Raw genomic sequence first — 15,857 nt, forward strand, 5'->3', positions numbered from 1 at the left:
CATTATTTATCTGAAATTCAAATTATTAAAAACTTTGACTTTTTGTGTATTTTACTCACTACATCAGGCAATCCTACCAGAGTGGTAAAAACCTGGCGGAGCTTCTGTAGCAGAGATGATAAACAAAAAACAAAACGCAACCATGACCCCAGTTTTCTGCAGCCATCCCAGCCAGCGCAAAGTCTAACTGGAAGCCAGAGCGAACAGGCGTCCAGAAAAGAGACACCGTATCTAGGCAACCACGGCGCGAACTCACCTGACCATCCGCTAGATTCGGGTTAGACGTGCGGTGCATCCTGGGAGTGAGTTTTCTAAGTTCGGATTCGCCTCCAAAGGCCACGGGACTACAACTCCCAGGAGCGCCAATGGGTCGCTGCGAGGCACGCTAGGGAGTGCTGGTTTTACCCGGTTGAAGAGTCCTGGTGGGTTGCTTGTGTAGCAAGAGACCAAGGCCGATTTTTAGAGAACCGTAACATTAAGAATTAACATAAAAGGTTAAACCGAGCATTACTGCTTTCAATACAGAGAAAACAAGTCTTCCGGAACATCGTGGTGACACGTGTAGGCGCGTGCTGACGTTACATCGCACGCTGATGGGCGGGGAGTCGCTCCTGCGCGTGACTCCAGTTCCTCTTTTTGATTGGCTGTCCTGTAGGTGCGGCGCTCGCGCGCGGACGCCCTTGATTGGTGCCTCGGAGCTGCTGGGTGGGACTCCGGCTGCAGCCGCGGGAGGTCCGGACACTGGCGGCCATGGGACTTGCCGGTAAGTACGCGTCTGACTTCCCGTCGCCGGTCCTCTCTCCATCTTCCAAATTGGGACTGGGCTGTCCTCAGGGGAGCATAGCCGGTGATGGAGGGGGAGAAGCCGACCCAGCTTGAGGCTCAGAATTCGGGGTCGAGGGGCTCGGGAGTCGAGTGGGGCTGAGGGTGCGCTGAGGCGGCCGCACTGTAGCCGGTTCCCTGTCGGCTGAGGCGGGCGGGACGAACGGCTCCGGGACCCTCGGCCTCGGTTTCCTGCTCACTTTCTGGCCGTCTTCCTCCCTTGGGTCCTGGCGAGACCCCGCGCGGGGTCGCTGACTGAGGTGGAGTCATCTCTTCCTTGGCCCTGGCGCTCCCCGGCGACCTCAGAAAGTGAAGCCGGACGGCGCCCGGGGGTTGGGTTGGAAACACGGTGCTCTTGCCTCAATCCTCCCCGCCCCCAGGGCCCCTCTAAGGTTTCTCAGAAGTCTGCTGATGATGACTGTCCAGGGACTCATTGACTGTGGCTGTGGATTTTACGGCCATCTCGCATTTGCCACTTAAGTGGCTGAGTGGGGACCTTGGACAAATCGCTCAACTTGTCATTTGGAAAATAAGAGAGTTGTTTCACTAGATCTCCAAGCTTCTCTTCAGCTTTAAAATCTTAAGATTTTGTGCTTGTACCGTTTGTTGTGCTTTTATGCCATGAAGGTGTTAGGCGTGATACCCTGATAGACAGGTTGCTTACAGAACATTGCAGGTTAATGACAGAGCTTTAAATCATTTCATTTGGTTCTTTACTCACTGTTTTCGTTATCATTCATCTTTTAAAATTGAATGGAACTGGAAATTCAGGTTTAAGTAAGAAACCACAGTAAGAAAACGTTACTGAAGCTACTTAACAGTACAAACTTATCTCTTGATTTGGTAATATTGAATCTTAATTAGTAAATTCAGCTCAACAAACACTTACTGAGTATTTCTGAGACTGTATTTAAAATAAAGATGACTTTGTTGGAGAGAATAGATTTTGCACAAGCTGTTGCTTTGCATTTTCTGAGTTTGTGGTGAATCAGAAACTCAGACATTTAGAATGGCTTCCCATTGTATAGTTGAGTTTCTGGAGGCATGGAATTCACATTTGTAAAAGCTGAGGATGAGTTTCACTTGCTTTCTCTTTACGTTAAAAGTCTTAAGAATCTGTAGTCATATTGAATGTTTAGTGGGTATTTTGCACTGATGATCTCGGGACCCCTTAGCTGAACATTTCCTACTTCAGATGTAGAAAATGGCCCCAGATCTAGCCCATCTCTAGTTTTTATCTTTAGATTCCAAACTGAAGAAAGGGTCATTCGTTGAGGGAAGATGTACATAACCGAAAGTTTTAAGAAATGAAAGGAACGGTTTGATTATCACTGTTTTTGAATAAGGAAGGGCAAAGTGAGGTCTGGCATGTGCTACCAAGTAATACTTTAAAAAGTTACTCTCAAAAGACGGTTCTTACTCTGGATATATTTTAGTGTAAATTACAGAGTTAATACTAGCGAACTTGATGGGATTCATTGAGTCAATGGCTTAAGCTCCGAAGTGAGGTTAGCAAGCCTTTTCTGTAAAGAGTTGCATGTCTAATTGTCAGGATAAACTGCTTGGTTAGTACGGCAAAGTATTATTATACTTTGGTAACAAAAATTATTTAAAATTATGTGTAGTGGTATTCTTAGATCAAAATTAAGATATGAGGACCATTGCAGTGTCTAGTTTTGTTGTATGGCCCACAGTAAATGGTATGCAAGTAAATGCTGTCAAATGCATGAATTCATTGTATGTTTTATTTCTAGGGAAAGAGCTAACAAATTTACATTAACATTAAAACGATATGTATGTCTGGATTTGGAGTGCGGAATGCATTTTGTCTCTGAGCTGAGATCCTGTCTACTCTCTCTTTCAGGTACTAGAGGACACTTGTCTTAACTGGGTTGCTCTAAGGACTAATGCCTAAACCATCTCAGCATGGCCTGTAGAGGAAGAGGTGGGCATGGCCAGCCTTCCTCAGCATCACTCTCCTGTGTCATCCCTGGAAGTCTTCACACATTTAGGACCTGTGCCCATAATGTATGCATGGTGTCGGACTTTTTCTACCCAAACATGGGAGGCGTGGAAAGTCACATTTACCAGCTCTCTCAGTGCCTGATCGAAAGAGGGCACAAGGTCATAATTGTCACCCATGCTTACGGAAATCGCAAAGGCGTCCGTTACCTCACTAATGGCCTCAAAGTCTATTACTTGCCTCTGAAAGTCATGTACAACCAATCTACAGCCACGACCCTCTTTCACAGTCTGCCATTGCTCAGGTACATATTTGTTCGGGAGAGAGTCACGATAATCCATTCACATAGTTCCTTTTCTGCCATGGCCCATGATGCCCTCTTCCACGCCAAGACAATGGGCCTCCAGACAGTCTTCACGGACCATTCCCTTTTCGGATTTGCTGATGTCAGCTCGGTGCTTACAAACAAGCTTCTAACTGTGTCTCTTTGTGACACAAACCACATAATTTGTGTCTCTTACACTAGTAAGGAAAACACTGTGCTAAGAGCAGCACTGAATCCTGAAATAGTATCCGTCATTCCTAATGCTGTAGATCCTACTGACTTCACTCCAGACCCAGTTAGAAGGCATGATAGTATAATAACTATTGTTGTTGTCAGCAGACTTGTTTACAGAAAAGGTAATGAAATGATAGCTACAATTGTACTGCATAGCCTTTTTTTCCTTGTAGAAAGCTGTTGAATATCTGTGTTAAAATGATTGTTGGGCTTCTCATTTTGTTTTACGGTTTTATAACTACTTCTGTGTTAAATACAGTAAAGAAGGGTCTAATGTGTTTTATACATCCTAAAGGAGAAATTTCTAGAACAGTGGTAAATACTATTTCTACCCTCACCCCCCCCCCCACCTTTGATGTTTTAATAGTTGCTTAAAGGAAAAACAACCTGATGCTGTTTAATAGTTAAGGTCTGTTGAAAATTTCCCTGCATATACAGTGAAAAGTACAGCCCACCACATAACCCTTTTTTTTCATTGCAGATATTTTGAAAGCTAAGAAAATCACAAGGGTGAAAACTAATATCAGCTGTAACTGTGTGATTCAGGGATGACCCTAATGAATGTTTTGATTTATAGCTTTCCTGTTGTTTTTAATTCATTTACTCAGAGTCAGTGAGCTTGTTCTGCACATTGCCGTTCTGTAGCTTGCTTATTTCCTTTCAGTGTAGATAAGACAATAATGTATTGGCAGGTAAGTGATGAAGAAAGTGGGGTTAGATGGCCCAAAATCCTATCCTGGTTCTGTCCTGCTGTGTCATCGATGACAAGCTACTTAACACCTCTGAGTCTCACTGTTTCCGTTCTGTGTGATCTGAGCAGCAGTGGTAATCTTAGGAGGTTCAGTGATGGGTCCTATAAAGTACTCGGGAAGGGTCTGCTGTGCTCAGAGAGGATGGCTTCAGTGCCTCTGCAGCATTTCACAGATACCACAGCCTCGCTGACTGAGAGTCTGAAGCAGTCCGGTTATTCAAAACATAAATGGTCTTCTGGATGGTATCAGAAAACCAATTGTCAGCCATCAAAATTGTCACTAGAAGTAGGGAATTGTGAAAAAGATAATATGTAACCACCCTTTTAAATATTTGAATTTACTCAAAATACTGTTACCATGCACCGAATTGCCAATAAGAAGATGTAGGCCTGTAGGCTTAAGAGTATTGGTTCATTGGTTTGAGTGGAATCATCTTTCTTGCACAGCCATCTTCAAGAAGCATAATTTACAGTTGCCAGTCTGGGTCTCTTACGTGTGATGAGACCCTAAAGGCGTGTGAAGTGATGTACCTCTGAATTTTTCATTTGTTTTTGATCTTACACAATGGTTCAGGATACCCCCTGATCTGACAAGGACTTTTTCTATATCTTGACTGAGTGTTTCAGGCTGTTCAGCTTAGCTTCACAGAAACTCATTTTGTCCGTTTATGTGCTATTTAATTAGGTAAGCCAAATACAGTAACAAGTGCAGTTGGTATCAAATAGATTTGTGGAGAAATGCAGCTGATTCCTGGTAAGCATTCAGCTCAGCAGTGGGGTCCGAAGTGTCCCAGTGCACTGGGGAGTGCAGATGTGGGCCTTGGTCAGAGTGGTTTAGGAATGGAGAGTCTTGGTCTGCAGTGAGCCGATAAACCGAGGTTGGTGAGAAAACCACTGAACTGCGTTTTGAGGGGTGCAGGCAGTGGCATGCTTTCATTCTTTACTTGAAGAAGATGTGAATGGAGCAGCATTCTGTGTTCTGAATCCCTCTTGGGATATTGGTGATGTGTTTATGCCTTTTTTTTTTTTTTTTTTAAAGCACCCTGGTGACATAACCAGCTAAGAAAGTGTATGATGCATACATGGTCAAGGATCAGAGCAGAATTAACTTATCTGTTCAAAGATTGAACCTGGTACCTTTACCTCACTAATCATGGTATTTTAACCAGCTGAATTAACCAACAGCAGGTATAGCCTTTCCTGTTCTCAGTTCAATAATTAAAAAAATGTATCAAACCCTCTCCATTTGCCAGTAACACTCTAAGACAGAACAGCCATATCTGTAGCCCCAAAGTGAGTAGTTATATTAATGATCTGTTAATTATTAATAGATTAATTTCTTTAGGTGGTGTTCATGTGGACCAGATATCAAGGCCACTGGAACGTATTAAGTAAGAGGATAACTCAAAGTTCCTGCTTCCCAGGACCCCTGGCCGGCCTCTTTCCGCCTCTGTCGGGCCTGCTTTGCTCTTCAGCAGGGCTCCGCGGTGCTCCTGTGCGTGCGCAGGCGTGCCCTGCTTCTTGCTGTAGTGGTAATGACGACCTGCACTTATATTCTGCAGTTGATAAAGCCTGTGCGTGGTACAGTACCTCACTTGACCCTCCCAACTGTAGTGTAGATGTTATCTGCATGTAACAAAGAAACTGAGTCTCAGAGAGGGTAAGTAACTCACCCAGTTTACACAGTAAGTAAGAGAGAGAACCAGCCTGAGTTGAGCTCTTCTCAAGTTAAGGTCTCCTGTTCCCTCCATCCTCAGCCCAGCCATTAGCCTAGGTATAGATTCAGAAAGTTCCTTAAAATACTGTCAGACTGTGCTTTAGAAGAACTTTGAATCAGAAATTTTCTAGTCCATTTTGTGTGAATATGGCAATTGAAAGTCTTTGTGTGTGTTTTGTTGCGTTAGGCTCTTGCTAGAGGTACCAGAGCATTTTTTATTTGTGGGGAGCACTCAGTAGATGTTAGCTGTTGTTAATGACTCCGATTATTACTCTATATGTTGTTCTAACCTTTGTATTAGAAGAAAGAGGGGAAGGAATTATAGGATGCTGATTGATAGACGTCAGTAAAACATCTGGTTTATCTAGAAATCCAGTTGATGGGCTTGATGATACACTTGAAACAGAGATAGCTAAGATTTTAATGAGAAGGTTTCATAATTCATAAATAAGATTTTAATGAGAAGGTTTCATAATTCATAAATGCCACATGTGAGTTTGCTAATGGAGTCATATTTTAAAAATACTAGCAGAGTTTATTTAATCCTACTTTGAATTATTTAGTTAAAATGAGCCTTTATTATTTCTCCTGCCATCTTTTTAATAATTAATCTGCCTATATGTGGGAAGATTGACTGAAGTGCAGTTCTTGTGTATGTGTCTATGTGCATTTTTTAAGCTTTAATTGGCTTATTTTACATTTACTTTTGAATGTGTATGGTTTGTCATTGTTAATGAACTAAATTCTCAAACATCACTACTGTCTCTTTGTATAGCCACTTTTCAGACTAGTGGAGCAAAATTTACTTTGCTGCTTTTTATTACCTGAGGTTGTATATACATATTATGAGAAAGTATTTCATTAAAAGGAAAGAAAGGACCAACATACACCCTTTTGTTCTATAGACTGTAATGATCTGGCACATGAGGTCCTGCCACCTTCATCCACTGTCATTTGGGGCAAGTGGGCTATCACAGGTTTAGATGGACTATTCTTATAAATTTTGCTAATACCATAGCATTCGTTGCAAAATCCTGTGTACAAACTGCATTCTTAACAAAATGGAGGCAGCAGTTATGTTTTGCTGCTTAGCCCTTTCCTATAGTAGGAGGTAGAATCACAGTTCAGTAGAATTTGTGGTTGAGAGAGACCTTTGACTTTAGGTACAGTACTCTGTTCGTTTTCTTTATCAGGAAACTTTCCCATTGTCAAAGACCTTGCTTGTACAAAGGCCGGAATAAGACCCAGATCTCCAGTCACCTCTCCCGTTCTGTAGAAAAATTTAACTGAAATGTTAGCTACCTTTAATGCCTTTTTTAGTCACAGGCGTTGTGTAATCACAGGTGAATAACTTGAATGCTGTTGAAACAAAATAGTCCACGAACTGAGTGGGTAGACGGTAACAATGGGTGTCAGTATATATCTTGCAGAATTCTTGGGGGACCGCTGATGGTTTGTGAGTGATTCCGCCATTCTAGGAAAGGGTTAAGGGAATTTGTTTCTCTGCTTATGTAAGCTAATACTTTTCAAAGTGAGTGGGTTCTCAGTTCTGATAAAAATTTTAAGTTTAATTATTAACATCTCCAACATTCAACTTTATGTTTTCAGGGACCGATTTACTTAGTGGTATAATACCTGAACTCTGTCAGAAATATCCTGATTTAAAATTCATAATTGGAGGAGAGGGACCAAAGAGAATCATTTTGGAAGAAGTACGGGAAAGATACCAGCTCCATGACAGGTATTAATGGATTCCATATTGTCTTGGGTGAGAAAATATCTTACATAAATTTGGTTTTGGTTTCATGCCTGCATTAAGTGGGCTGCTTCTGCTACATGTACTTGATAAAACAAAGTAATGCGAAGCCTGTTTTAAAAAATTATATAAAATGGAAACCCTAGATAGGGTATTCGTAATTTTTTTGTTAGCCCAATATTACTTGACCTTAGGGGACACTGGTTGGGGCACCCAAGAATGCACAAAAAACAGCTACTTTGATTGGAAATGTTTGCAGATTCTCAAGCCATACTGAGTTGTGATTTAAATAGCATGGCCCAAATCATGTAAACTGCTTTGCACATACAGATTCAAACATTTCTCTTCCTTGTTAACTTAGATAACATGTGAGCTATGTGCATGTGGAGCCTCAATTTAAAAGAGACATTTTCCTATGTAGAAATGATAATTTAACATTTACTCATCAAAGTGTATTAATCTTTTCATGGAATGCAAACTAATTTTGGAGAGGATGAAATTTGATCTATGACAGAAGTTAGAAATATGTATAGCTGTATGAGTTTTAACCAAACAGTTTTATATGACTTTTAGATCAGAGTTGGGTGACACCAGTCTTTTGAGATGGAAAACGTTAGAAGCTTATGAACGATATTTCTTTTATACCATGATTGTTACTCCCCTCTTTCTTCTCTTGTTTCAAAAATCAGAGTGTGTCTCTTGGGAGCCTTAGAACACAAGGATGTTAGAAATGTCTTAGTTCAAGGACATATTTTTCTTAATACTTCTCTTACGGAAGCATTCTGCATGGCGATTGTGGAAGCAGCCAGTTGTGGTTTACAGGTAAAAAGCTCGGAGGGCTTATTACATTGTTGGGGTTTCTGCATGTGTATTTTGAAAAATAATCAGATGCAGTCTGTTACATTTTTTTAAGTTGGTTTTGCTTGTTTACCTGAGATGAATTCTGGTGGATCACATTTTTTTGTTTTGTTTTGTTTTTCTTTTTAAGGTTGTAAGTACCAGGGTTGGTGGAATTCCTGAAGTACTTCCAGAAAATCTTATCATTTTATGTGAGCCTTCTGTAAAATCTTTGTGTGAGGGATTGGAAAAAGCTATTTTCCAACTGAAGTCAGGAGCATTGCCACCTCCAGAAAATATCCATAACATTGTAAAGACTTTCTACACCTGGAGGAACGTTGCAGAGAGAACTGAAAAAGTACGTCACGTGCTAGAGAAGGGTATTTGAAGATTGTGTCTGGAATTCTTACCTGATGTTTCACATACACATTTACTCCTTTTATATAGGTTTACCATTTCTGCTCTATTGCTTAAATTTATGAGGTCTCTTTCCAAATGAGACTTCTTTTTGTGTATACTAGGCTAAGTTTCTAGTCAGATCATTGCCTTTGACATCTGAAAAATAGTAATGCAGTATCTAGACATTTCATTAAACTGGCCATATAAGAGTTACAGATTTTTCTAGAAGTAACAACAATTAGAGGCAAAACTAATATTAAAATCTACTTTTAAACATTTTCTTGAGGCTGTTTATAATTCTAAAGCATATAGGTCTATTAGAAAATACCTGGTTTTGCTTAGCCCAGTTGTGGCAACTTTGTAACTTACAAATATTTAATTCAGGCTACTTCCTAAAACTTATGTGGCTCTTGCTAGCTGCTGTGATTTTTTTTTTTTTAATTGAAAGGAGATTTTTGCATCTTTGGGCTGATGGGGAACATAGTAAGTTAGAATTCCAAATGCACATGACAAATGTAAGTAGGATCACAAATGGAAAGCAGCAGTAGAGAATTTCCAAAAGGACAGGTGCAGGAAATAGGTTAATGTCCTTAGGTGGGAGAGTACAGTTGTGGGAAATGTGTCTTTATTTTGAGGTCAGTACTTCAGTTATTCTACTCAATTTCATCTTTGTTTAACTGCCTCTCATTACTTCGTCTGCCTCCTGCCTCTTATTACAACATAATAAGCTGAATGGAAATGCTGTGCTTCTTAGTATTTGGAAACTTAGTATGCAAAAGGACAGTTGGTTGGGAGCCTGGAGAAGATAGTGCTGGGTACTCTTACTAGATTCAGTGGAGCAACTAGTTTCTAGCCCAAAGTTGAGAGCTAGATAGAGCTGAGTAAGCAGAAAGGCTTTCTTGTGTTTATATATATATATATATATATATATATATATATATATATATATATATAAAATTGCTTTACAATGTTGTGTTAGTTTCTGCTATACAATAAAGTGAATCAGCTACATGCATACATATATCCGGTCCCTCCCACCCAGCCCCTCTAGGTCATTACAGAGTCTTAACTGGCCTAAATTGTAAATTCCCATACATAAGGTGAGCCCGTATTTGAATGGAAGGGCAACAAAACTCTCCAAAAATTGTCATACAAATTTTCCATTGAAACATGAGATAATTTGTATTAACAAACAGTTTTGACTGAAATGACCCTGAGATATTTTCTAGACGTTAACTCCACCAGTGACTCCACCAGTTTGAAATAACTACATTTCCTTGTTTTCCTGTGGAAGTTGGGGCACAGCACTGAGTACTTGCTGGGAGTGCGTGGCAGAATTGTCTCAGGAGTGTTTTCAGGCTCAGTTCATTCTATTTTCCTGTGCCCTTGCCACTGCTGGATTCTCACAAGACCCTTTGCTGGAGGGTAGGGGCGAAATTCAGGAGTGGCGGGCAGGGATATTTGGTTAGGCAGATTTTCTTAGTGAGGCCCATCCTGACTGAGAACCATATCTCTAATTGTGCCTTGCCTTTTTGATCAACATGCAAACCTCAGAAGTGTGCCCTGTTATACATAACAAGTTCAGGGACAAAGAACTACGGTGACAGTTTTTCAGCCTGTGTTAAAGGAGTGGATTAGGGTTTTAGTTAAGCCACAAATTTTCCTTCAGTTACGCTTAAAGTAATAGTAGAACATCTGTATTGTTTTCAGTTTTACCCTATGACGGTTTATAGTATACATGCAAAGAAGAAAGTGAATCCTTATTGCTAATGGATTGTCAAGCCTGTCATTCTCTCCATAGTAGCAAAGTATTATTTTGTCACTTGAGATCATAAGTTAACTGACCTAGAAATAAAGGTGGACACACGGGTCAGTTTCTAGTTGCTCTTTTAATTCTACCTGTTTCACACAGGATGTTTGATCCCTTTAAACTCCTTAGTTTAACTGCTATTTAGAAAAATTAATCAAGAAATTAAATTGGTGTTTGTGCTGGAAACATACTTTTTCAGTTATAATTCACCACTCAGTGTAATGCTTGACATTTATTGTTCAGTCGCTAAGTTGTGTCTGCCACTTCGTGGCCCTGTGGCCAGGCTTCCCTGTCCTTCACTGTCTCCTGAGGTTGGCTTAAGTTCCTGTCCATTGAGTCAGTGATGCTATCTAACCATCTCCATTTCCTGGAGGAGGAAATGGCAAACCACTCCAGTGTTCTTACCAGGAGAACCCCATGAACAGTATGAAAATGCTCGACACGAGGAACTCGACAAAACCAGCCCGTGCCTTTCAGAGACCATTGATCTTTAGAACTTGCTCTGCACATCAGAACATTCCTGAGGTCAAAACGAGACAGTTTACAGATCTGATACCACGAGAATGAGCACGAGTAATGCCCAAGTGCAGTTAAAAAACACGAAGGCCAGCCCATTTTATGTGTTTGAAGTAACTTCAGAGAGCTTTTTTTTTTTTTTTTTTTAATATTTCAGAGTTTAGTGCTTAGCAGTTCTTAAAAAAGCAAGCCATCTACTTACCAATTCTCAGAAGTGAACTTTATTTGCCAGTGTTTGGCCTGTCCCCTCTACCCAAATTTCCCCTACCCCTCTCCCCTCCTTTGATTTGGCACCCATGAAATGTTTCTGTTTCCTCCTTGCCTGTGCACAGCAACTAAGCCTCTCCTGGCTGTGAAGAGAAGAGCCTCTCTGAGCCCTGGATTGTAGCTCCCTGGTGGTAGTTGAATCAGGAGTCCTAAAGGGCCAGTCCCGCTTTTGGACGTCACTGCTGAATTAAATAAGTCTCGGCAGAGGTGACCCCAAAAGCCATTCCAGCTTCTCAGGACTTTGGAATTCTCCTAGTTGGTTAAATATTGATAGGGATCCCCTAGGGTACAGGAGCCATGGTAAATTCATCTGGGTCAATACACCCCCGTGATTTGTCCAGAGGAGGCACTCCATAAGTGAGTCAAATGGCAGTACTAAGTGTAAGCAGTTTCATTCATCACATCTTTACTGTAACAACAGTGAAATGTAAGTGCCTCCTGTTTACATCTCTAAAGCACTCCTGACTTGTGCAGGTCGTTGTTTTGTTGCAGCCTGCGATGTTTTGCTCATTTTTGGTTCTGTCCCACCAGGTGTACGACCAAGTGGTAGGAGAAGCTGTGTTACCCATGAGCAAACGGCTGGACAGACTCATCTCTCACTGTGGCCCTGTGACAGGCTGCATTTTTGCTCTGTTGGCTGTATTCAACTTTCTCTTCCTCGTTTTCCTGAGATGGGTGACTCCAGATTCTTTCATTGATGTTGCAGTAGATGCCACAGGGCCAAAGGGTGCCTGGGCTCATCGATATCCTTATCAATATAGTAAAAGGGGGGCTGAGAATACTGAGCTGTCTGAAACAAGATAGAAGAAAGCCTGAATTGTGAGATTTTCAATACTTGTAATAGTTCTATTAAGACTATTGAAAATAACCTTGCTTTTTTTCTTTTTCATTTTAAACTTAATTTAGTAAGTTATGCTACCTCTATATCATTCAATGTTTTATTTTGAGGAAAGATAAACACTTATGCAATTCCTGAGTGCTGAAACTCCTTGCACTTATTTAAAATTTAGGAGAGAGCATTGAAGCCACTCAGGTATGCAATTTTTCAGACTACTGAAATCCCTCTAGCAGAGATGTTTTAATGTTATATTTTGGAAGCTTTGGGTGCTGAAGGGCCAAACGTTTCCTGGGCATTTTTTGGCCAGTTTTAAATGTTCTACCATTAGACGTTCACCAGATGTTTACAGGTTTTCTTTAGGGAAGTACAACAACTCTATGAGCTATTTTTTTAAGTCATGTTCATACTACGTTTATTAGACGTTGAAGTCATGTTCATAACTTATTGGGTACACTCAGTAAGTGTTCTATATAATCAGGTTTCTTGAGTAAAATGGGCTGTCAGCAACCAGCCTGTTTGAAGCACCTGTCACATGTCGAACTAGATGCTTCCTGCGTTAAGAACCAGGGGATGCATTCATTCCTTGTTGATCACTCAAATAAATGGCTCACTTCGTCATAGTCATATTTGACATGAAGTGGTAAGATATCCACCACGCCAAAAATGCTGATGGTTTTTAATGCCAGGAAAAAATTGCCTGCATACTCCGAGTTCTTCTCTGATCCTGTTGAATGCATTCTCCTAGGTCAAGCCTTCGTCTTCAGTTGTATGTATGAAAATGCTTCTTCCTTTTAAATACTAGGGACCGATCCCACTGTTGATGATAGTGCAGAGAAACCCTCCACATCTCTCAGTGCATAATTTAGTCCTCTGTCAATGCCTTCGTGTTTTCCGAGCAGAATGTACGAGGTGTGCCATCTCAAAATCAGCTGCTACCCTGGATCTTTGATAGAAGTCACCTCCCTTCACTTGTGGCCTAGCTGATGCCTGATAAGTATTGTCAGTGTGCAGAAGTCTTGACCCAGAATATTTTGTTTATAGCTAGTTGAGTCTGAAAATTTTAGGAACAGTCTCTTTGTGGATGGATGTTTTTAACTATAATTGTTGTTGCCCAGAGCCATGGGTTTTTAAACCCCAAATTATCCACATGGTGTGTCTTATTAATTCTTTGAACTCCTTATTAGAATAAATTTTTGTGATAAAGGACTGTGAAATCACAAAAGTGAGGCACTGTGGACGTGCTAGTTAGACGCTGGCAGTATTGTGATTCTTTACAGGATTTTTTTTAATGACAACATTCACAGAACTTTTAAAAAAGTATCTTAACATGTCTGTTAATTGGTTGCCACTGATACATAAGAAATATATTTGTGTTTTAAAACACAAATGCAAGAGTACAGTTTTTAATATCTAGAAGTTAGGGGTTCTTTTGTTAACGAAAAACAGACTGACCCAAACCATTCGATCTCACTGGGATTTTTAGGCATAGAAACTGAATTATATAAATATGAAATAAACAGTGCCAGTATTCTTGATAAAGCGGGGAACTATATAACATTTGTTTTTATCTGTTCATTAATTTTTAAAGGCATACTCCTGTTTTTTCTTGTGTTTTATTCTTAGCTTTTTTTCCCTTCAAAATTATCATTTAACTATTAAACTGCCATTTATTTCACATGGAAAGAGGATTTAATGTTCTTGCATGAAAAATATGTAAGTTGCATATTTTCCTTATTTTTTTCTTTAATAAGTGGAAGTAAACTTGCTTGTTCTAGTACATCTGAATTTTCAGGCTTCCTGAATACCTTAATTGTAACTGTCAGTGTTGCACTGGTCAATATGTGGAAACATATTGTTCTACCCTGCTACTTTTACATTTATTTGAAAGTGAACTTGCAGTGATAAGGAATATATGAAAAATATATTGTGTTTCTTTTGATGTTGCAAAAAGTAGCACATGTAAAGCTGGTTTATAAAAACACGCTACCTGTCCAAAAATAAAGACCAAAATGACATTTTGACATTTTTCTGAATTTGCCTTGTTTGAGAAATAGAATATTATTAACTAATTGAGCAATACTCCCCCCACCTACCTACCTCACATGCTTTTTTTAATTTTAGTGCAATCTGATGTTTTGCTTGGTCCGTTAGTGAAACAGGAAATATGGAAATATCTTAGTTGATTAATTACTCTGTCATCTTTTCTTTCTAGAATATTCTTTGTTTTAATCATGGAATAGCAAGTTCAATTGTGCCTTTGTTTCCTGATCCAAACAAGCCTGTATTTTTCACTTCACTAGAATTACTATGTAAGACAAGTGAATACTCCTGTAAACTATTGTATATGTGAATTACATAATTATACTCTATCTTGTAAGCTATTTTAAGAAAAATTGGAATTTTGACTTCATTTACTGAAACCTAGTATACCATCAGTCCCTGCTTCACCTGCAGCCTACTCACAGGACTGACCTTCCTACGTACTTGACCTGGCCCCAGCTAGTGCTTGCTTTAATCTTTACATCAAACATCTCTACCTGATAGCTTGTCAAAGGAGCTGTGAGGGGTGTGTCCCTGTGCTATTTCCCTGGTAACTGGTGAGCCACCTGACATCAGTTCCCCTATAGCTGCTAATCTGCCCCTTCCCTTAGTAGCGAAACCTCCTATCTCCATGTCCTGCCATCCTGCTACCTGTTACTTGCAGCACACAGTGGGGTGTCACTCCAGGACCTTGCTTCAGATGTGTAAGATTCCCCATCTATTAAACCATTGATGTCTCTATCACTGACTCTGGGCTCTTTGATCTTGAGGTGGGGCAAGTACAGGGCTTGGCAGGCCTATGGGGTACAGCCCAATGCCCAGTTTCTCCCACCTCCTTTGTTGGAAGCAGTGAAAAGCAGTTCCCTACATTGATAAATTCTTTTTTGTTGTTGTTTTTAATATTTATTTACATAGTTATTTGACTGCTCAAGGTCTTAGTTGTGGCATGTGGGATCTAGTTTCCTGACCAAGGATCAGACCCAGGCCCCTTGTACTGGGAACTCGGAATCTTAGCCACTCTACCAGCACGAAAGTCTCCAGTGATATGTTCTGATTTATATTACACCAAAACTTACTTTTAGCTCAGTCACGGTATAATAGGTCTGTGTTTAGTTTCACAAAGTTTTTTTACAGGCCATTTTATCCTTCTCTGCATTCCCCAAAGATGCTAAATTGTATTATCCTGTGCTGGATTTTTAAAATATGAAATTCTGAAAATCAAAGCTCTCTACAGTAGATTTTTATTTGTATTCAATAATCCTTTGGGGAGTTGATTTTCCGTTATCCTTTACACTTGGCTATGGCTCAGTTATTCTCAGCAGGATGTGACGGTGGTGATTTTGTCCCCTAGGGGACATCTGGCAATGCCTGGAGATATTTCTGGTTGTTCCAACTGGCTAAGAGTGGGGCATTGGCATCGCACACCAAAGAATTATCTGGTCCAAAATGTCAGTAGTGCCAAGGCTGAGAAACCCTGATGCTCTAGATGGTTTTGCCTTCTTTACAAGATACTGTGAGTTAACTCATCTTTTCAGTAGCCTTTTACGCCCATCTCAAACGTAGTGCTCAAATTTAGTAAAGA

At 40.2% G+C, this 15,857-nt stretch overlaps 2 protein-coding genes across 3 annotated transcripts in view; both read left to right on the forward strand.

Annotated features, from left to right (window-relative positions):
• Positions 1–687: 687 nt before the first annotated feature.
• Positions 688–15,014, forward strand: PIGA (phosphatidylinositol glycan anchor biosynthesis class A). Of its 2 annotated transcripts, none has more exons than XM_020911731.2 (6): positions 688–763; positions 2,687–3,466; positions 7,421–7,553; positions 8,258–8,390; positions 8,557–8,763; positions 11,929–15,014. In XM_020911731.2, the coding sequence occupies exons 2-6, from the start codon at positions 2,749–2,751 to the stop codon at positions 12,199–12,201; spliced, it is 1,464 nt and encodes a 487-aa protein (XP_020767390.1). In that variant the 5' UTR covers positions 688–763; positions 2,687–2,748; the 3' UTR covers positions 12,202–15,014. The 2 variants fall into 2 exon arrangements, with proteins under 2 accessions (XP_020767390.1, XP_020767596.1); XM_020911937.2 differs by having other exon boundaries at positions 2,687–2,767.
• The window catches only part of ASB11 (ankyrin repeat and SOCS box containing 11), a 34,924-nt gene continuing 31,290 nt past the window's right edge, over positions 12,224–15,857 (forward strand). Inside the window, exon 1 of the mRNA XM_020912127.2 lies at positions 12,224–13,948. Coding sequence (XP_020767786.1) covers positions 13,928–13,948 — 21 coding nt within the window. The 5' untranslated portion in view covers positions 12,224–13,927. The remainder of the gene's footprint in view (positions 13,949–15,857) is intronic.

The sequence above is a fragment of the Odocoileus virginianus genome, unplaced genomic scaffold (genome assembly GCF_023699985.2).
Source record: "Odocoileus virginianus isolate 20LAN1187 ecotype Illinois unplaced genomic scaffold, Ovbor_1.2 Unplaced_Scaffold_6, whole genome shotgun sequence".
NCBI lineage: Eukaryota > Metazoa > Chordata > Mammalia > Artiodactyla > Cervidae > Odocoileus > Odocoileus virginianus.